Below are 23,265 nucleotides of genomic sequence, written 5' to 3' on the forward strand. Positions count from 1 at the left end.
GATATTTCAGTTTTATATTTAATACATTTGCTAACATTTCTAAAAACCTGTTTTTGCTTTGTCATAATGGGGTATTGTGTGTAGATTAATGAGGGGAAAAAACGATTTAATCAATTTTAGAATAAGGCTGTAACGTAACAAAATGTGGAAAAAGTGAAGGTGTCTGAATACTTTCCGAATGCACTGTTTCATGTATTGTATTCATGGGAATTCTAATGCAGGAACTTATGATTTCATTTGTTTTAAAATAAGATGTTCCCATGTAAGACTCAAAGGTCTTCACAATAGGTCAACTCTGGGAAGGAAGAGATTACCTAAAAAGAGATTTGTTGCTGGGTCTATCTCAGATCTCTCCACTGTCGTTGGCTTGGACCATAGACTGTATAGGAAGTGGTGTTAACATCAATCTCATAATTTAAAAGATACTGTCATTTCAGACAGGGAGGACCTCTGAAATAGCACCTGGCAACAAAAGGAAATAAGAGGGAAAGAACAGGAATTCAAGGACCAAAGTGAGGAGGAATAGATACTCAACCCCAGCGGGCCAGAGAGAGAGAGAGAACAAGAAAGAGGAGGAAGAGTCAGAAGAGTGAAGCCATGCAAGGAACGGAGGGGTTAATAGTTTGAACACAAGCCATGGGGGCGGAGGTGAGTTGGTGGTTGGAACAGTACGTACTTACTATGGCAACAGGTACTCTTTAGCATTTCCATCTCCTGATAGTAACGCAGCCACAAAGAAGAAGAAGCACAGGTAGAAACAAACGTCTATAGATGCAAGTCAATCACAGCCACCACAGTGTTAAAATTATAAAAGAAAAATACAAATGAATATAGGAAAAACACCAGGATAAATTAAATAAAAAAGAATGGCAAAAAGCCATTCTTAGCAAGACTCCAAAAGAAGGAGAATGGAGAAGAGAATGGGGATTGGAAGATATTTAACGTAACGTAAGACAAGTGTTATAAGACCATCTTTGATTAGATTACACCAGTGATTGGTCTTGTAGACAATCACATTCTCCTTCCCTTCTATACTTTACTACCTACAGAACACAGCTTGTCATGGTTTATACTGGGAGATGCTGGAAGAAGCACAGTATTTACTTCAGAATATCAGAGGAAGGATAACTATGTCCCTCTCAGGCCTCCATAGATCTTGATGCATTAATTCTTTATTACTGTATAAGCCATGGCAAGAAGTGTCTGAGAAATACTGTACTTTATGGTTTTACAACCAGTAGTGTCATTATACTGTATTGGACATTCTCCTGCTGTCTTTAAAAGATGTAATCCAAAAGTAATAAAGACCAAGAGGGAGAAATAAAATTAAACTAAGTACTTTCTTAAATGATCATAATGCACTTCAATGTTACTCTCATTTAAGAAAACTTCACCCGAGGCCTCCCAAGTGGCACAGGGGCACTGCATCACAGTGCTAGAGGCGTCACTACAGACCCTGGTTCGATCCCGGGCTGTGTCGCAGCCGGCCGCGACCAGGAGACCCATGAGGCGGTGCACAATTGGCCCAGCGTCATCCGGGTTAGGGGAGGGTTTGGCCGGCCGGGATATCCTTGTCCCATCGCGCTCTAGCGACTCCTTGTGGCGGGCCAGTCGCCAGCTGTACGGTGTTTCCTCCGTATGGGTGGTCCTCTTTAGCTCAATTGGTAGAGCATGGCGCTTGTAACGCCAGGGTAGTGGGTTCGATCCCCGGGACCACCCATACGTAAAAATTTATGCACACATGACTGTAAGTCGCTTTGGATAAAAGCGTCTGCTAAATGGCATATTATTGGTGTGGCTGGCTTCCGGGTTAAGCGAGCAGTATGTCAAGAAGCGGTGTGGCTTGGCGTGGTCGTGTTTTGGAGGACGCATGGCTCTCGACCTTCATCTCTCCCGAGTCCGTACGGGAGTTGCAGCAATGGGACAAGACTGTAACTACCAATTGGATATCACAAAAAGGGGTAATTCTTTTAAATATATATAAAAATAAAAATAAACGCCAAGCTCTCTAAAAGTTTTGGCTATCTTTGGTATATTACCCATTTGTAGCGCTCTGTTGATCTTGAGGAATCATAATCTAAAGGATATTCTTTGGACGAAAATGTCAATCCTGAATTACACTGAACTTTCCATTACATGAGGGGTATTTCTTTTATTTTTTATTTTACCTTTATTTAACTAGGCAAGTCAGTTAAGAATAAATTCTTATTTACAATGACGGCCTACACCGGCCAAACCCGGACGACGCTGGGCCAATTGTGCGCCGCCCTATGGGACTCCCAATCACGGCCGGTTGTGATACAGCCTGGAATCGAACCAGGGGGTCTGTAGTGACGCCTCAAGCACTGAGATGCAGTGCCTTAGACCGCTGCGCCACTCGGGAGCCCGAGTTAGATGAACAACCAGAAATAACAATAGATTTTCTGGTTCATTAAGAAAGCTAAACATAGATATGTGTTTTTGTTGTTGTTTCAATGAGACCATGCCCATTCTAAGTGCATCTTTCTAAAAAATAAAATGTTATTTCAGAACATTTAGCCAAGATAGCTGGCTAACTCATTGATCCTACTTTGTAGTATACCCTTCTGATCTTATGGTTTGTTTGTTTCCCATATAAACCAATTCACCTCAATTAGCCTCAAACCTCTTGGCCTGTTATTACACATTAAACATCACATTCAAAAGCAACTACAGTTATTATGTTAAAGACCACATCAAAGACAAACAGCCAGGGACCCCAGCATTCCTTGTTTTTGACCCTTAACCATGGTGCCTCACACCCAGTAGTAGCCCAGGAGAAGCCACTAGGCCAACTAACCTTCCTCTGCTCTGACAGGGGTGCTGGGGGGCGTGCAGGTCTGACTCTGACCCTTTACCTCTTCCTTAGGCTCCGGTAACGCGTCTGGGGAGGAAATCAAATCAAACTTTATTTAAAGTCCATTTCACAAACGAAAAGACGAAGGTTGTCAACTGGTCAGATTAGAGCAATGCATTCATTGATTTTGATTGAGGATTGCCAGTTACAGGGTTCATACAAAACAACACATCATCAACCCAGAGAAAGTTGTGTAATACATACTACTCTTACACAACCACATACAGTATATAACAATAGCACACAGAAGAGAAGAACACAGGTATTGATTATTATTAGAGGATATTGCACACGACACTGCATAAGTAATATAGCCCACAATGGTAACAAGACCCATGTAAGTCCACCTTCACCCCAGATAAGGAACCTCTTCCCTTGGAGACGCCAATCAGATGATTAGTAGTAAACTTTTACACACCCCAAAAGGAAAACAGGTCCATGTTAGGAGGAGGAGCAGGAGGATGAGGAAGAGTCTCTTGCCCAGGACTGATTATTGACGAGAGAGATCATTCATGTTCATTTGGGGAAGGCTTCCTCGGAGAGCAACAATGAGCAATAGGATTCCATTGGTTAAACAGAGATGAGTCAGATCAGATGGTAGGGGGAGGGTTGCAAAATTCTGGAAACTTTACCCAAATTCCCAGGTTTTCCAGAAATCCTGGTGGGATGTTTCACATTTCAAGGATTTCCTCCCTGCTGATTCCTGGAATCCTCCAACCGGGATTTCTGGAACACCTGGATATTTTGTAACCTTAACCATGAGGAGGGTGGCATAGGCAGAGGACAGACAAGGTTTGAGGATTGGAGAGGGCTAAGTAGTGAGTAGGACGGGAGCAGGATCAACCCCGGAGAGACAGAAAAGGGACTCCAGTCAAATGTAAGAATGCAGGACGGAGAGCAGGAGGGCAGGACAGAATCACTCTGCAGTCAGTCAGTACCTGGAGCCTCAGGGAGGGTGAGGGCAGTCAGTCAGTACCTGGAGCCTCAGGGAGGGTGAGGGCTGCCAGCTCTGTGTTGGTGGTGCTGAGGGCCTTCAGCACGGCACAGTGAAACTCCTTGTGAGGAGACTCTGGGTGGGAATCTCCCCCGTAGCCCCTGGGCCCCGACCCTGCAGACGTCCCAGGGCTCTCCTGACCTTCCCCCGACTCGGTCAGGGTGTCTCGGCTGGGGAGAGAGGAGGTGGTGGTAGGGGTGGCCGTGGAGGCTGTGGGGTGGGACTCAGAGACCTCTAGACACTTCTCTGGGACACAGAGGGGCTTTGGTTTCAGTGCAGGCTTCTGTGGGGAGGTAGAGGGGGACAGGCCTCCCTCCCCAGGCCCAGGTGAAGGGAGCTGTGTGCTGGCTGTGGAGGACTCTTCACCCTGTACTGGATGAATGATGCAACACAACAATTTGGATCTCTGTGACGGGTCGTTGGCTCCAGGAGCTTTGTGAAGAACTACCTCATACCTCACATATATTGTGATTCTGTATCTTTGTGCGGTTGTCATTTCTTTCTTAAAACTGTATACTGCAAACCAATTTCCCATCTGGAACAATAAAGCTACTGCTACTGCTACTACTACTACTGCTACTACAACTACTACTGCTACTGCTACTAGAAGATAATGGAGAAAAGAGGGTTTAATGGTGAACAAACAGTGCAGTTTCTCAGAGTTGGTCAAACGTAACCCAAGAGGTGATCTAGGAGACAGTTGACAGGTCTTACCATCGGGTCCTTTCTGTTTGAGTTCCACCTCCTTGCGGTATTCCTCCAGCTCCTGGTCGAACTGCTTGTTGAAGGGGTTGGGGCCTTTCTGGTTGATGATGACTCTGGGCTGGTACTCCTTCTCTATGATGGCCTTAGACGCTGTCACCAGCTCTCCCTAGTGATTCAGACAGGAAGGGACACAGGACACATTGTTGCTAAAAACAGGCCTGTTGTGCGTCACAAAATGTATATTGTTAGACAATTTTTTAAATCAATGCCAACACTGAGAATTTCTAAATATGTTAATACTAGTATTAGGCAGGTCAAACCTATTTTGGGGATTTCTGGTATATCATCAAAATAAATCAATTGCAGCATGTTTTTGTACTGGTTAAGTACAATACCATTGGAAATTAATGTTGAAAGTTCAAATTTGTATTCCTAAAACTTAAATTGAAAATGATGCTGTCTCTGCTTCCCCCTTTTCTTTTGTGGCCCCCCTCTTGACAGCGGACAGACAAATATACATTTTAAAGTACATTTCCTGCAGTTCTACGCATTCTACCGTGGGGCGGAGAGACATTTTTGCAATTTTATAATAAATGTCATTCAATTCTACTAATTATGCCATGGGGCAGAGACACTTTTGCAGACTAATTTACTAATCTAAAAATTGTTAGCTGACACTGCTAATTGAGTGACTGTCAATGACTGACAAATTTCGAACTTGCACCTTGTGTATTCTACTACTCTAACTCTCAACAGTAAGTTGAGACCCCGACTGAGTTCCTAGCAGCCGGGGGCCCTAAGCGACCGCGTATGTCTGGAGCCGGCCCTGCCAATATGCAGAAACAGTTCATGATATATTGAAAACCTAAACATTAAATGTATTATCGACACATACAGTACCAGTCAAAAGTTTGGAAACACCTACTCATTCAAGGGTTTTCTTTATTGTTACTATTTTCTACATTGTAGAATAATAGTGAAGACATCAAAACTATTAAATAACACATATGGAATCATGTAGTAACCAAAAAAGTGTTAAACAAATCAAAATATATTTTATATTTGAGATTCTTCAAAGTAGCCACTGTTTGTCTTGATGACAGCTTTGCACACTCTTGGCATTCTCTCAACCAGCTTCATGAGGTAGTCATCTGGAATGCATTTCAATTAACAGGTGTGCCTTGTTAAAAGTTAATTTGTGGAATTCCTTTCCTTCTTAATGCGTTTGAGCCAATCAGTTGTGTTGTGACAAGGTAGGGGTGGTATAGAGAAAATAGCCCTATTTGGTAAAAGACCAAGTCCATATTATGGCAAGAACAGCTCAAATAAGCAAAAAGAAATGACAGTCCATCATTACTTTAAGACATGAAGGTCAGTTAATCTGGAACATTTCAAGAACTTTGAAAGTCGCAAAAACCATAAGGCGCTATGATGAAACTGGCTCTCATGAGGACCGTCACAGGAAAGGAAGACCCAGAGTTACCTCTGCTGCAGAGGATAAGTTCATTGGAGTTAACAGCCTCAGAAATTGCAGCCCAAATAAATGCTTCACAGAGTTCAAGTAACAGACACATCTCAACATCAACTATACAGAGGAGACTGCGTGAAATCAGGCCTTCATGGTCGAATTGCTGCGAAGAAACCACTACTAAAGGACACCAATAATAAGAAGAGACTTGCTTGGGCCAAGAAACACGAGCAATGGATATTAGACCGGTGGAAATCTGTCCTTTGGTCTGACGAGTCCAAATTTGAGATTTTTGGTTCCAACCGCCGTGTCTTTGTGAGGCGCAGAGTAGGTGAACGGATGATCTCTGCATGTGTGGTTCCCACCGTGAAGCATGGAGGAGGAGGTGTTATGGTGTGGGGGTGCTTTGCTGGTGACAGTGTCTGTGATCTATTTAGAATTCAAGGCACACTTAACCAGCATGGCTACCACAGCATTCTGCAGCAATACGCCACCCCATCTGGTTTGCGCTTAGTGGGACGATAATTTGTTTTTCAACAGGACAATGACCCAAAACACCTTCAGGTTATTTGACCAAGAAGGAGAGTGATTAAGTGCTGCATCAGATGACCTGGCCTCCACAATCTCCCGACCTCAACCAATTGAGATGGTTTGGGATGAGTTGGACCGCGTGAAGGAAAAGCAGCCAACAAGTGCTCAGCATATGTCAGAGCTCCTTCAAGAATGTTGGAAAAGCATTCCTCTTGAAGTTGGTTGAGAGAATGCCAAGAGTGTGCAAAGTTGTCATCAAGGCAAAGGGTGGCTACTTAGAAGAATCTAAAATACATTATGATTTGTTTAACACTTTTTTGGTTACTACATGATTTCATATGTGCTATTTAATAGTTTTGATGTCTTCACTATTATTCTACAATGTAGAAAATAGTACAAATAAAGAAAAACCCTTGAATGATAGGGGTGTCCAAACTTTTGACTGGTACTGTACATATGCAACAATAGTAATCATATCGTGGTCCTCTGTAGCTCAATTGGTAGAGCATGGCGCTTGTAACGCCAGGGTAGTGGGTTCAATCCCCGGGACCACCCATGCGTAAAAATGTATGCACACATGACTAAGTCGCTTTGGATAAAAGCGTCTGCTAAATGGCATATTATTATTATTATTATTATTATGTACTTGTATATGAGCACCATATAAACTGCACACGCACCAAAAACCCTGTTTTGGCAATAAATCACTAATATAAATTAGGGGGGACTATCATGTTGTACCCGCTGTGGAAATTAACACACAAAAAAACACATGGAAACTGGAGATATTTTTTACATCACTGTTTAGAGAACAACCTGCAGAAGACAGTCAGCTACATTTTGGAGTGATGCATTTTTATTTGGGGGTCGCCAAAACAGGAAAGAGAAAAGCATTTAATATGGCAAAATAATTAAACATGTCAATTTAACAGGATATATGTTGCCCACTCACAAACTATTGCAACAATGACATCTATTTCTCACTCATTTAACCATTTAGAGAGTAAAAAAATGCTCTACAACACAATTTAACCCCGGTGCCTGAAAGTTTGACGTCACTACTAGTATGGAGCATTTCAAAGCAGTCTGGACAATAGGGCCTATTCAAGTTGTCTTAAATGTTTATACCTCACCTTGGAGTCCGATATATGGGGCGATGAAGAACAGGGTCACGTTCAACAAGGCACAACATTGTGGAACATTGAGATAGAAATATATAATGTTGAACAAACTGGCCTTTTCTGACATGTGACTTGAAGGAATCACATCAACTCTATTTCTATCTGCAATGTTCCACAATGGTTGCCTACTGAACCTGCCCCAGATATCACACAGAAGAGAGGTGAGAGGTAATGTGAGATGTCATGGAAGGTCAGGAAGTACCTTTCTAAAAGACTTAGCAGGACTATTGGCCTCTGACAGATCGAGGCTGGCAATAGTGTCCGTACAGTCAGACAGAGGGGCGTCCTGCAATAGTAAACTGAGTGAGGGGGGCAGAACTCAGTCCGAGAACACACACACATTCATACAGTACGCATAGTCACACCCACGCAGCGTTTGTTTAAGGGAGGCGAATGGGGCAGTCTCAAGCGTGATCATGATAATAAAAATGGCTCTGGATCATGCATTGCAACACACCACAGGAGTGTGTGCAAGTCAAACTACGGAGACACAAAACCATAAGACATTTACCTCTAGATTTAACGCCATCAAATCACGCAAAACCAAAACGTTATAACTAACAGTGAAGAAAGGTTCAGAGAAAACCAACTGCTCTTTCTCAAATCAGTCCTTCTAAAGACCTTCATTAGTCAAATCTGATCGCATAATGCACATTATATTGGTTAGCAGACAAACACTTCAACAATGGCCTCAGCAGTCCTCCCAAAACTCATTCAAATTAAACTAGCAAAACCTTAATAACTAATTATGAATGGGATCCACCAGAGGTCAAATAATGGAAAGGAACTCAGGAGGAGGGCAAACCAACAACATGCAAACTCAACTCTGAAGTCATATGAAAGCAATCCAACAGACCTGTAGCGAACAGTGCTGAAGGCTAACAGTGCTGAAGGCTAACAGTGCTGAAGGCTAACAGTGCTGAAGGCTAACAGTGCTGAAGGCTAACAGCATGTTGGGGTTAGTCATCAAAAGGATGAAAATCTAAAATCAACCAAAGGAGATGGACACAACCCGGCCTGTGACACAGCATGAGTTTACCTCTGACCTTCATGTTACTTACCTGCCAGACTGAACTTCTCTGTGGTCAAAGAATAACCAAGTTAACTTAAATGTCAGTGGGGGCGATCAAGTCAGACCTGGGTTCAAATACTATTAGAAATCATTCAAATACTTTTAGCCTTTGCTTTAGTCTGCTTAGAGTGCAGGGTTTGCAGTTTTGCAACTATTATATTGGCTCAATCAAGCCAAGCTTAAGAATTTGAAATTAGGTCTCGAGGGTAAGCATATGGGGCAGCACACATATTGCTATTTTTCCAGGGTTTGGCTGGCTGTGGTGTGGGGCAGGGCACAGGATGGACTCACCTGGACAAAGGAGCGGTCCACCATGCTTCCAGCACACAGCACCTGGGACTCAGGCCCTGCAGTCTTGATGTCCTTAAGGTTCTGCTCTCGGATCTAGAGGGTGGTAGCAGACAGAAAGAGGGGTTGGATACGGAGCCACAGACATGCATTGAATAACACAAAGACAGAAATCCCGATTCTCTAACCTTCTTCCGAAGTGTGCACTACCACTCATGGATTCATTTTTGTTGTTGTTGAAAAAAACCTAATGCTTTTAAATCCATGATGAACAGTGTACAAGTGCACACTACAGGAGTAGGGCAAAGAGTTGGGACCCAAACCAACCCATGTTGAAATAATCGACAGAGAGTCCATGTTAAAATGATATCCTACCTTGTTCCTCATCTCCAGCACCTCTTTGGGGTTTGTGTTGAGCGGGACAAACTGATTGGCCACTGCAGCCTGTCGCATCCCTTCCTCATTCATCCACTGTAATCACCATAGCAACAATTAAAATAAACTGCCTAAAATGACGCCGCCAAAATAACATGAAAAAACAGGTGCAAAATATTTAAATATACAGACTACGCAGGCTTTACAGGACAATAATTATAATAATAGGTCATGCTTTTCAAACTGAAAAAATTGAGAAGGTATGACTAACGGAATTATAAAAAATATAAAATACACGTAGAAGCAGTGATGATGCATATTTTGGCAGGATGGCTCTGTATTTCATAGTTCTAGACAGTACACACTGTATTAAGTTACTGGTATTCTATGTCATTATCTAACCCCCTAACAGGCATCTGTTATTGAACATACAATACCAAAATAGTACAATGTTTCCTCCAAAAAGATGCACAATTATCATCATCATCATCATCATTCATACTCTGGCTGTTACTGGTAGACTTAAAAAACGGAGTAAACAACTATAAAACACAAAAAAGAGCAACTGAAGACATCACAAGATGATGAGAGACCGGGGAGGGGGTGAAAACGGGAGGGGGTGAGGCGATGATGACGCTGGCTTACAGTACAGTAGAAGCTATGTACTGTATGTGGACCAGCGAGCTAGTGGCAATGGGGTGAGGCGTGAGAGTGGGCATTACCAAGTCATTTCCCAGGCTAACATACAGTACAGTAACAGAACAACAGGGATAAAGAGAAAAACACACACCGACAGACGAGACACTCGTCCACCATTTACTGACTGACAGAATAACTAATTGGGGAAAAAACTCCAACTTAGTGTTACCCCCAAGAATTGAATTTTATACAAGTTAAAATGTCCTTAGTTTATGTTTAGTTAAAAGGGGCTGTCATGGTCTCTATGCAATGGTATTTTGATCTACTACTGAATACCGTTCTTGTACGACAGCAGTAGAAAGAATCTCTGGAGCTGTCATTTTTTGGAAGGTAATGAACTGGACTGTTCTGGAAGTTCTTGACAGAGCTGTTTAAACCGAAACAATGGGAATGCTCAGGCCAGGATAGAAAGAAAATGATTGAGCTTTATTTTTTTTAAACACAGATATGATTAAATGAGCAGCCGCTGAATCTACAGTACTTTTACCCTTCATGCTAATATTTTTTATTTTTCCACCTTTTTTAATGCACTTTCTGGAAAGCATGTTATTATGCAATTTGCCTTGGAGTAGCATGAGCTATGGGTTCTTTTCTGTTTAAGAGATGTTTCAGCTGGGTTGTTAAAGCTGTTAGGTGCCAAACCAAAAACTAGATGAGGAAGAGGCAAAGGGCATCTGGGATGTAGTTAGGAAACATGGGATGGACATGTAAACATGATATACTCACTGATTATGTACAGAGTTTCACAACAACACTTTCTCCTACTTTCCCAGAGGAGATAATCGGTTCAAAAGTTAAAATGGGTTAAATGTATTTTTCTTCTTTTTTTTTTTATTAAACATATTTGCTCATGCATGGGAACACAAATGAAGTTTCATATCAGCTCTGGGCATTTGGGAGGCGGTTCGGGTCTGAGTCATAAAAAAGCAGGCTATGACTCATGAGATTCCGATTCCAATGCCATACCAAAAGCAGGGCGGTCTTGCGCCTTATTCACTGTCTATGGCTTTAACTGTGATGTAATTAGCTGTCTGGCCGAAGGACCAGCTGCAAGAGATAGAGGTAACTTCCTCGGTTTCAAAGGTCAAACAATGCTCAAAATAAAAGAGGCATGCTAGCTTTGAAGTGCGTCTACAAAGGGGGACATTGTCTATCTATAATTTAGTGTATTGTTCTATTAGATTAGCTAGTAATTAGTAATACATTGTCATACTCTCATATCATTAACTGTGGTACAAAACTGTGTGCAACACACCTCACCTTAGAAAGGTGTGAGGTTTGCTTTAGTAAAATGCATCCTACATTATGCTTCAGTTTAACACTGCACTAACTTCCCTGGGTGCACAGTTAGAAAAGCTACAGATCAGACACACAACACCAGACAGAAAGGAACGAGAACAAATCTGTAAAGCAGCAGTAGTGGTTCGTAAGCAACATCATCGAGCCACGCCCACTCTGGGCTCATGCCACACCCCTGTCGCTCCTCCTCCCGCAATGCATCTGACTACTCATGCAACACCGCATGCGCTGGGCTGCTGGGCTGGCACCCTAAAGCCTGAGGGAACAAGGGATGGAAAGGGGAGGAGTGGGACTAAGAGGAGGAAGAGAGGGAGGGACCACCTGCTTAACAGAGTGGTTCATAGGGAAAACAACTTCTTTAGACAGAGTAAGATTTAGGAACAAAGAAGTGCATTTTCAAGGGAATGAAAAGGGGGAATCAGAATATATAAAATCTGTCTTAATCAGTTATTAAAGTCTGGTCTTTGGACTGGCTAGAGAGGAAAATAGAGCAAAACTACCACAATGGGAATTAGTTAACTACTGGACAGAGAGAGTGGTTAGATACATCCAAACACTGGAGATGTCTGGAGTTATCTGGAGAAGCACACGATCTAAATAGATCACAGGATCCATTTCACCCCAACCTTAGAGTGCCAACCAGCTGCCCTGTCAACAACTAGCTGAACTGTACGACTAACTATGAACAATAAGGTAGACACAGACCAAGCAGTTGGTAATACAGCTTGGCACGCAGACACCGGACGAGAGAGACTGCAGCAAGGGTTTGACGTGATCGTGTGTAATGTTCGTCCACACCTTAGTCTTCGACTTGGGGCTGCCACCGTCAGGCCCTTCCTCGTTGGCATCGTCCGGCCGGCCCGAGTTGAGCCAGCGGGTCTTGTCACGCTGCTGCCTCTGAAAGCTGTGCTTGAGAGGGGAGCGAGCGCCCGAGTCACTGTCCTCGGCATAGGAATAGCCCGTGGCAGAGGGAGCGATCTCTACGTCGCTGCTGAACTTTTTTGCTTTGTCTCGCAGGGCAGGGCACCTGTAGGGGTAGCCTGTCCTGTAACCCTAGAGAAAGAGAGAGACAGGGTCAGTTAGAGGGTGTATCAAGAAAGGAGTTAAAGCAAGGCATATCAAATATTATTGATAGTAACCTACAGTATTACTAATATAATTTTACATGAAAATCTGTCAACTGTAATGAAATGTAATTTTTCCAGCTTGGCAGGAAAGGTTATCCTGGTAGTCTCATATCTGTTTGTACTGTCTTACCAACTCCTATGGTCAAACAACATTTGGCAATGACAATGACCATGACCATAGGAGTTGGCAAAACAACACAAACAGATCTGGGGCCAGTCTAGGAAAAGGTAACATTACTCTCAAGACTAATAGGCGAATTCCTACCAGGTTATCCAGCATCCTCATGTAAGCCTCAAACTCCTGCTCCCCGACCAGCCACTTTGGGTGTGTGGAGCCCTCGACATGCTCAGAGCACCGCGGCCGGGATTTGTACTTAGCAGGGTCCAGCATCACCAGGTTATCAGGCCCTCCAGCATTGGCTAGGGTGCGCACCTGGAAACACACACAAACACATAGTCCCACACAAAGTCATTCAGTCACAGACACGATCATGTCACATGCAGAATGAAGTATTGTGTTGGGTATATGTTGTGTTTCGATTGTATTATACTTGGCAAATGCTCAGAGAGTTGGCATCTTGTCTGAGAGTAACAGTATACAATACGATGTATCATTGATTGAAGGCTGGGTGCAGCATAAGATCAGCCGCAGTGCAGCGGCCCTGGAGCAGATTCTCACTGAAATCAACATTTGGCCTGAAAACTGTCAGGAAAGTGTCCTACCTGGACCTCACATGCAGTGACCAGGTTGTGGATATAGTAGAAGGCTTCCTCCACAGTCTCCCCAACAGACACCAGACCATGGTTTCTAAGGATCAGAACCTAGAGGACAAATAACATCAAAACAACTCAGTGTACCCACACACAAAAAGATACTCTCTCACACATATAGACACTTAGGGCCAGTTTCCCCAGACACAGATTAAGCCATGTGCGCACGCACACTTGCAGCCAGTCCCAATTTATTCCCAAACCCTCCCTAGCCTGGCCCCATCATTTTGAACCCTTCTTCTGTTACCTTGCTGGTTGGCCCCAGGTTCTTCTGTATAAGGACGCTCTCCTCCTCATCTACGAGGATGCCGTGGTAGTCATGGTAGGCCACTTCCCCCAGGGTCATGGCCTCTGGAGAGATGGGCAACAGGCCACACTTCATGGCCGACACCTGAAATACAACACACAGAACACAAGTTATCCACCAATAGGGACAGGGCCTCTGGAGATGGGCAGCAGGCATCATTTCAAGGCCGACACCTGAAACACAACACACAGACAGATGTAATTATCTACCACTACAGATATGGGGCGCTGTAGAACTACACCACAACAGCTGACTAGAATGTTTATTTTGGTAGCAGCAGTATTTCACGATTTTTCACATTCGTTCTAGCTCGCTTGGTGCCCTTGATGGGCAGAATTTTCACCAATGGAATGGTGCCCTGGGTGAGCTAAAATGAATGCGCCTAATATTACAAAGTTTACAAGAGCATAAAAATGTTAAAGTTCTATAGATCTGTAGCAACCAGGCAGAGAAAGGAAGTTAGGAATGGGTCAGGTGTGTGTGGTTGGTGGGGTGGGGTGGCTTATTTCTTACTGCAGCTCCGGCCGGTGTGTGGACGTGTACAATGCACTTGACGTCTGGCCGGGCTGCGTAGATTGCTGAGTGGAGAGTGAAGCCAGCCAGGTTGACCCCTAGATTGGTGCTCCCCCGGTCCACGATCTCCCCTTGTATATTAATCTTCACCTAGGATGGGACACAGAATTAAATAGAAAGGATACATTATAACATAGCTCTATGGGATAGGACCAGACAGGCAGCGGTGAGTCAATGCCTTATGACTGAAAGACTACAGTGAAATTAACTATCTAAAAGTTAACAATAAAAAAAAAAAAAAAAAGGTGATACATCTGGGATCATACAGTTAAACAGTGAGTCAATGCCCTGTGACTTATCTTACCATGCTAGCCTATGTCCCAGATCTATTTGTTCTGTCTTGCAAACTCTAGCCAAACTTGAGTTTGCAAGTTTGGCTGCGGCAGGTAGCTTAGTGGGTAAGAGCGTTGTGCCAGTAACCGAAAGGTCGCTGGTTCTAATCCCCGAGCCGACTAGGTGAAAAATCTGTCGATGTGCCCTTAAGCAAGGCACTTAACCCTAATTGCTCCTGTAAGTCGCTCTGGATAAGAGCGTCTGCTAAATGACTAAAATGTAAATGTAAAATGTAAATGTAAAAATGACATAGGAGTTGGCAAGACAGCACAAACAGATCTGGGACTCAGGCCTGTCAGTGAAATTAACAATGTAAAAATATGATACAGGCAGAGGGAATTGACGGCAGCTTCGGCCTTGAAGGATCTATGAGTCAGCATATAACAAGACAAGTGTTACATCTCCAGATTACAGTACACAGTCGTGGTCAAAAGTTTTGAGAATGACACAAGTATTGGTCTTTACAAAGTTTGCTGCTTCAGTGTTTTTAGATATTTTTGTCAGATGTTACTATGGTATACTGAAGTATAATTACAAGCATTCCATAAGTGTCAAAGGCTTTTATTGACAATTACATTAAGTTTATGCAAAGAGTCAATATTTGCAGTGTTGACCCTTCTTTTTCAAGACCTCTGCAATCTGCCCTGGCATGCTGTCAATTATCTTCTGGGCCACATCCTGACTGATGGCAGCCCATTCTTGCATAATCAATGCTTGGAGTTTGGCAGAATTTGTGGGTTTTTGTTTGTCCACCCGCCTCTTGAGGATTGACCACAAGTTCTCAATGGGATTAAGGTCTGGGGAGTTTCCTGGCCATGGACCCAAAATGTCGATGTTTTGTTCCCCGAACCACTTAGTTATCACTTTTGCCTTATGGCAAGGTGCTCCATCATGCTGGAAAAGGCATTGTTCATCACCAAACTGTTCTTGGATGGTTGGGAGAAGTTGCTCTCGGAGGATGTGTTGGTACCATTCTTTATTAATGGATGTGTTCTTAGGTAAAATTGTGAGTGAGCCCACTCCCTTGGCTGAGAAGCAACCCCACACATGAATGGTCTCAGGATGCTTTACTGTTGGCATGACACAGGACTGATGGTAGCGCTCACCTTGTCTTCTCCGGACAAGCTTTTTTCCGGATAACCCAAACAATCGGAAAGGGGATTCATCAGAGAAAATGACTTTACCCCAGTCCTCAGCAGTCCAATCCCTGTACCTTTTGCAGAATATCAGTCTGTCCCTGAAGTTTTTCCTGGAGAGAAGTGGCTTCCTCGATGCCCTTCTTGACACCAGGCCATCCTCCAAAAGTCTTCGCCTCACTGTGCGTGCAGATGCACTCACACTTGCCTGCTGCCATTCCTGAGCAAGCTCTGCACTGGTGGTGCCCCGATCCCGCAGCTGAATCAACTTTAGGAAACGGTCCTGGCGCTTGCTGAACTTTCTTGGGCGCCCTGAAGCCTTCTTCACAACAATTGAACCTCTCTCCTTTAAGTTCTTGATGATCCGATAAATGGTTGATTTAGGTGCAATCTTACTAGCAGCAATATCCTTGCCTGTGAAGCCCTTTTTATGCAAAGCAATGATGATGGCACGTATTTCCTTGCAGGTAACCAGAGGAAGAACAATGATTTCAAGCACCACCCTCCTTTTAAAGCTTCCAGTCTGTTATTCTAACTCAATCAGCATGACAGAGTGATCTCCAGCCTTGTCCTCGTCAACACTCTCACCTGTGTTAACAAGGGAATCACTGACATGATGTCAACTGGTCCTTTTGTGGCAGGGCTGAAATGCAGTGGAAAAGTTTTTTTGGGATTAAGTTCATTTTTCATGGCAAAGAGGGACTTTGCAATTAATTGCAATTCATCTGATCACTCTTCATAACATTCTGGAGTATATGCAAATTACCATCATAAAAACTGAGGCAGCAGACTTTGTGAAAATGTATATTTGTGTCATTCTCAAAACTTTTGACCACGACTGTACACTAGACAGAGAAGGAACTTGAACAACCTTAATGTCTCAAGTACGGTTGGATGTTGATAAACCTAATGCATTCAGAATCCCAAAGCCAGATATATTAAAATACCAGTAGTTAGGCAGGCAAAATGACAATCACTCATTTAAATGCATTTAGCACAACATAAGATGTACATTTTTAATTAGTTCACAGCTTTATCATACATTATGCAGGCAGCTCTGTTAAGAGTGAGAGACACTGGGGGAGAACCTTACCAGACTGGAGGCGGAGACTTCACTGTACAGAAGCCCAAAAGGGACAACAATGAACCTCTCCTGATCTGAATTCATCCTGACCTGGAAGAGTACAGATGGTGTTCTTATCAAGTTACTCAGTACCAAACAAACAAACAAACAAACAAACAAGCCTAAGGAATTACACAAAATGGCTGACATACATACACTATAATGCAGTAGTTAGTATTTTCACATTATTTTGATGATTCATATGTATAGAATATTATGCTTACTCAACTAATTTTACTAACCTAGCCAACCCCACATTTCCTTATTGAGCTTTCTGAAAATATAGTCCGCTGGTAAAATGTGCGAAGCAAGCACTACATTATACTGCAGTGGGGGAAAAAAGATCCTGTCCTACATACCACTTCAGGTGTTTCGTACTGACTACGAGTCAGCTTCAGTGATATACAGTATCACTAGAGGGGTAAGATGCCTACAGTATAAGGTTTTCTTACAGTTAAGTGGTTGTAGATGAGCTGGGACCAGCCAAAGAGGTCTGTCAGGCGGTAGAAGGCAGCTAGCTTACAACGAAGCAGTTTCTCTCCTTTCTCATAGGAGATGGAGTCAGATCCACGCAGGTCATTCACTGGGGTTACCATACCCAGACCTAGATAGGGAGAGAGGGATTTGCTTTGGCAATATGTACACTACCGGTCAAAAGTTTTCGAACACCTACTCATTCAAGGGTTTATCTTTATTTTTTACTATTTTCTACATTGTAAAATAATAGTGAAGACATCAAAACTATGAAATAACACATATGGAATCATGTAGTAACCAAAGAAATGTTAAACAAATAAAAATATATTTTATATTTGAGATTCTTCAGTGTAGCCACCCTTTGCCTTGATGACAGCTTTGCACACTCTTGGCATTCTCTCAAACAGCTTCACCTGGAATGCTTTTCCAACAGTCTTGAAGGAGTTCCCAGATATGCTGAGCACTTGTTGGCTGCTTTTCCTTCACTCTGAGGTCCGACTCATCCCAAACCATCTCAATTTGGTTGAGGTCGGGGGATTGTGGAGGCAAGGTCATCTGATGCAGCACTCCATCACTCTCCTTCTTGGTCAAATAGCCCTTACACAGCCTGGAGGTGTGTTGGGTCATTGTCCTGTTGAAAAAAAAGTTATAGTCCCACTAAGCCCAAACCAGATGGGATGGCGTATCGCTGCAGAATGCTGTGGTAGCCATGCTGGTTAAGTGTGCCTTGAATTCTAAATAAATCACAGACAGTGTCACCAGCAAAGCACCCCCACACCATAACACCTCCTCCTCCATGCTTTACGGTGGGAAATACACATGCGGAGATCATCCGTTCACCCACACCGCGTCTCACAAAGACACGGCAGTTGGAACCAAAAATCTCCAATTTGGACTCCAGACCAAAGGACAGATTTCCACCGGTCTAATGTCCATTGCTCGTGTTTCTTGGTCCAAGCAAGTCTCTTCTTCTTATTGATGTCCTTTAGTAGTGGTTTCTTTGCAGCAATTTGACCATGAAGGCCTGATTCACACCGTCTCCTCTGAACAGTTGATGTTGAAATGTGTCTGTTACTTGAACTCTGTGAAGCATTTATTTGGGCTGCAATTTCTGAGGCTGGTAACTCTAATGAACTTATCCTCTGCAGCAGAGGTAACTCTGGGTCTTCCATTCCTGTGGAAGTTCTCATGAGAGCCAGTTTCATCATAGCGCTTGATGGTTTTTGCGATTGCATTTGAAGAAACGTTCAAAGTTCTTGAAATTTTCCGTATTGACTGACCTTCATGTCTTAAAGTAATGATGGACTGTCGTTTCTCTTTACTTATTTGAGCTGTTCTTGGACTTGGTCTTTTAATAAATAGGGCTATCTTCTGTATACCCCCCCCCCCTCCTTGTCACAACAAAACTGATTGGCTGAAACGCATTAAGAAGGAAAGAAATTCCACAAATTAACTTTTAAGAAGGCACACCTGTTAATTGAAATGCATTCCAGGTGACAACCTCATGAAGCTGGTTGAGAGAATGCCAAGAGTGTGCAAAGCTGTCATCAAGGCAAAGAGTGGCTACTTTGAAGAATATATTTTGTCAACTGGTCCTTTTGTACAAAATATACTACATGATTCCATATGTGTTATTTCATAGTTTTGATGTCTTCACTATTATTCTACAATGTAGAAAATACTACAAATAAAGAAAATCCCTTGAATGAGTAGGTGTTCTAAACCTTTTGACCGGTAGTGTACATTGTTACATCATGCCAATCAAACAAATTGAATTGAGAGAGAGACAGAGGAACAATTTCCTTTACCTCAGTTAACAAAGAATAATATGTTTATTTAGGTCTAAACATAGCATTTATCTGTCTATCATTACAAAGCCTGTAGTTTCCCTCTACTACAACACTACTAACAACCTCTGATCTTAGCGGAGGCCATCTTGGACTGAGGGGACCTACTAATCTGGTAACATACAGTGGGGGAAAAAAGTATTTAGTCAGCCACCAATTGTGCAAGTTCTCCCACTTAAAAAGATGAGACAGGCCTGTAATTTTCATCATAGGTACACGTCAACTATCACAGACAAATTGAGAAACATTTTTCCAGAAAATCACATTGTAGGATTTTTAATAAATTTATTTGCAAATTATGGTGGAAAATAAGTATTTGGTCACCTACAAACAAGCAAGATTTCTGGCTCTCACAGACCTGTAACTTCTTCTTTAAGAGGTTCCTCTGTCCTCCACTCGTTACCTGTATTAAATGGCACCTGTTTGAACTTGTTATCAGTATAAAAGACACCTGTCCACAACCTCAAACAGTCACACTCCAAACTCCACTATGGCCAAGACCAAAGAGCTGTCAAAGGACACCAGAAACAAAATTGTAGACCTGCACCAGGCTGGGAAGACTGAATCTGCAATAGGTAAGCAGCTTGGTTTGAAGAAATCAACTGTGGGAGCAATTATTAGGAAATAGAAGACATACAAGACCACTGATAATCTCCCTCGATCTGGGGCTCCACGCAAGATCTCACCCCGTGGGGTCAAAATGATGACAAGAACGGTGAGCAAAAATCCCAGAACCACACGGGGGGACCTAGTGAATGACCTGCAGAGAGCTGGGACCAAAGTAACAAAGCCTACCATCAGTAACACACTACGCCGCCAGGGACTCAAATCCTGCAGTGCCAGACGTGTCCCCCTGCTTAAGCCAGTACATGTCCAGGCCCGTCTGAAGTTTGCTAGAGTGCATTTGGATGATCCAGAAGAGGATTGGGAGAATGTCATATGGTCAGATGAAACCAAAATATAACTTTTTGGTAAAAACTCAACTCGTCGTGTTTTGAGGACAAAGAATGCTGAGTTGCATCCAAAGAACACCATACCTACTGTGAAGCATGGGGGTGGAAACATCATGCTTTGGGGCTGTTTTTCTGCAAAGGGACCAGGACGACTGATCGTGTAAAGGAAAGAATGAATGGGGCCATGTATCGTGAGATTTTGAGTGAAAACCTCCTTCCATCAGCAAGGGCATTGAAGATGAAACGTGGCTGGGTCTTTCAGCATGACAATGATCCCAAACACACCGCCCGGGCAACGAAGGAGTGGCTTCGTAAGAAGCATTTCAAGGTCCTGGATGGCCTAGCCAGTCTCCAGATCTCAACCCCATAGAAAGTCTTTGGAGGGAGTTGAAAGTCCGTGTTGCCCAGCGACAGCCCCAAAACATCACTGCTCTAGAGGAGATCTGCATGGAGGAATGGGCCAAAATACCAGCAACAGTGTGTGAAAACCTTGTGAAGACTTACAGAAAACGTTTGACCTGTGTCATTGCCAACAAAGGGTATATAACAAAGTATTGAGAAACTTTTGTTATTGACCAAATACTTATTTTCCACCATAATTTGCTAATAAATTCATAAAAAATCCTACAATGTGATTTTCTGGATTTTTTTCTCTCTCATTTTGTCTGTCATAGTTGACGTGTACCTATGATGAAAATTACAGGCCTCTCTCATCTTTTTAAGTGGGAGAACTTGCACAATTGGTGGCTGACTAAATACATTTTTCCCCCACTGTACATCACATATAGCTCATATATAGTGCCATATACATTAGATTAAAAGTATACATTACATCAGTGTTTCCCAAACCTCTCCTCGAGTACCAACAGACAGTCCACTTACTTAAAAAGTATTTAAAAAGGAATCAGAGTGGTAAGAACTGAAGACACATGACAGGATTATCCTGTATATTACTCACTCATGTTGAGTGCAGCCATGCCTCCCTGTGGCGCTGCGGGGTACATGGTGGGGATATTCGTGGTCATGAAGTCAGCTATCTGCTGCAGGGCCAACAGGCTGGTGGGGGTCTTTCCCCTCTTCATCTGGTCCTGGATCATCGTATCCAGCTCGTCACAAAACGCCTGGGGAGTAAAGTAGACAGTAACACAGTCAGTAACAGACAGACAGAGAGACACATAGTCAGAGACAGACATTGAAGGGTCAGTACGTGTCACTGCACACATACGCTACCAGTCAAAGGTTTGGACACACCTACTCATTCAAGGGTTTTTCTTTATTTTTACAATTTTTTTACATTGTAGAATAATAGTGAAGACATCAAAACTATGAAATAACACATGGAATCATGTAGTAACCAAAAAAGTGTTAAACAAATCAAAATACATTTTATATTTGAGATTCTTCACACAGCTTTGCACACTCCTGGCATTCTCACAACCAGCTTCAAGAGGTAGTCATCTGGAATGCATTTCAATTAACAGGTGTGCCTTCTTAAAAGTTAATTTGTGGAATTTATTTCCTTCTTAATGCATTTGAGCCAATCAGTTGTGTTGTGACAAGGTAGGGGGGGTATACAGAAGATAGCCTTATTTGGTAAAAGACCAAGTCCAAATTATGGCAAGAACAGCTCAAATAAGCAAAGAGAAACAACAGTCCATCATCATTACTTTAAGACATGAAGGTCAGTCAATACGGAACATTTCAAGAACTTTGAAAGTTTTTTTCAAGTGCAGTCGCAAAAACCATCAAGCGCTATGATGAAACTGGCTCTCATGAGGACCGCCACAGGAATGGAAGACCCAGAGTTACCTCTGCTGCAGAGGATAAGTTCATTAGAGTTACCAGCCTCAGAAATTGCAGCCCAAATAAATGCTTCAGAGTTCAAGTAACAGACACATCTCAACTGTTCAGAGGAGACTGTGAATCAGGCCTTCATGGTTGAATTGCTGCAAAGAAACCACTACTAAAGGACATCAATAAGAAGAAGAGACTTGCTTGGACCAAGAAACACGAGCAATGGACATTAGACCGGTGGAAATCTGTCCTTTGGTCTGGAGTCCAAATTGGAGTCCCAACCGCTGTGTCTTTGTGAGACGCGGTGTGGGTGAACGGATGATCTCCGCATGTGTATTTCCCACTGTAAAGCATGGAGGAGGTGGTGTTATAGTGTGGGGGTGCTTTGCTGGTGACACTGTCAGTGATTTATTTAGAATTCAAGGCACACTTAACCAGCATGGCTACCACAGCATTCTGAAGTGATACGCCATCCCATCTAGTTTGGGCTTAGTGGGACTATCATTTGTTTTTCAACAGGACAATGACCCAAAACACACCTCCAGGCTGTGTAAGGGCTATTTGACCAAGAAGGAGAGTGATGGAGTGCTGCATCAGATGACCTTGCCTCCACAGTCCCCCGACCTCAACCCAATTGAGATGGTTTAGGATGAGTCGGACCGCAGAGTGAAGGAAAAGCAGCCAACAAGTAAGTGCTCAGCGTATGTAGGAACTCCTTCAAGACTGTTGGAAAAGCATTCCAGGTGAAGCTGGTTGAGAGAATGCCAAGAGTGTGCAAAGCTGTCATCAAGGCAAAGGGTGGCTATTTGAAGAATCTCAAATATATTTTGATTTGTTTAACACTTTTTTGGTTACTACATGATTCTATGTGTTATTTCATAGTTTTGACGTCTTCATTATTATTCTACAATGCAGAAAATAGTAAAAATAAAGAAAAACCCTGGAATTAGTAGGTGTGTCCAAACTTTTGACTGATACTGTATGCGTCAATACACTACCACCGTCGCAGAGTTGACAGTCACAGACAGACAGACAGGGACATTCACAAAGTCAGATGGTGAAGGCTCAGGTCAGGACAGAACGCGCCAATACACTGTCGTCTTCGCTAATGCATTCTAACACTGTCACTGGCTGGCTATTGTTAGTTCCTCTATTTCATGATCCATGGTTACTCTTAAATCAAGAGTGATCTGAAATAAAAGGGCCTCTATTTTATGTCTGCCTGTGTTCTCTCGCTGTCGCTGCTTGAAAATGTCACAAGTAAGTCTGAAGTGCCTGTTGACTGCCGCATTGCAAAGAGGAGACAGAGAGGCTCCACAATAATAAACAATGTTTGC

At 42.9% G+C, this 23,265-nt stretch overlaps 1 protein-coding gene across 10 annotated transcripts in view; it reads right to left on the bottom strand.

Moving 5' to 3' along the window:
• The window catches only part of LOC121582719 (alpha-adducin), a 53,178-nt gene that overhangs the window by 449 nt on the left and 29,464 nt on the right, over positions 1 to 23,265 (bottom strand). For 2 of the 10 annotated variants that reach the window (XM_045225217.1, XM_045225216.1), the window contains 15 exons: positions 21,093 to 21,255; positions 17,310 to 17,461; positions 16,828 to 16,908; positions 14,206 to 14,355; positions 13,633 to 13,776; positions 13,338 to 13,436; positions 12,880 to 13,047; positions 12,193 to 12,540; positions 9,490 to 9,585; positions 9,118 to 9,210; positions 4,584 to 4,740; positions 3,852 to 4,241; positions 2,819 to 2,902; positions 681 to 714; positions 315 to 379 (listed from right to left, as the gene is read on the bottom strand). In XM_045225217.1, coding sequence (XP_045081152.1) covers positions 315 to 379; positions 681 to 714; positions 2,819 to 2,902; positions 3,852 to 4,241; positions 4,584 to 4,740; positions 9,118 to 9,210; positions 9,490 to 9,585; positions 12,193 to 12,540; positions 12,880 to 13,047; positions 13,338 to 13,436; positions 13,633 to 13,776; positions 14,206 to 14,355; positions 16,828 to 16,908; positions 17,310 to 17,461; positions 21,093 to 21,255 — 2,224 coding nt within the window. Of the gene's footprint in view, positions 1 to 314; positions 380 to 676; positions 715 to 2,818; positions 2,903 to 3,851; positions 4,242 to 4,583; positions 4,741 to 9,117; positions 9,211 to 9,489; positions 9,586 to 12,192; positions 12,541 to 12,879; positions 13,048 to 13,337; positions 13,437 to 13,632; positions 13,777 to 14,205; positions 14,356 to 16,827; positions 16,909 to 17,309; positions 17,462 to 21,092; positions 21,256 to 23,265 lie in introns of all 10 variants that reach the window. The other 8 variants (XM_045225218.1, XM_045225219.1, XM_041898765.2 and 5 more) reach the window with 8 other exon arrangements.

Source organism: Coregonus clupeaformis, chromosome 15 (assembly GCF_020615455.1).
Source record: "Coregonus clupeaformis isolate EN_2021a chromosome 15, ASM2061545v1, whole genome shotgun sequence".
Classification (NCBI taxonomy): Eukaryota; Metazoa; Chordata; class Actinopteri; order Salmoniformes; family Salmonidae; genus Coregonus; species Coregonus clupeaformis.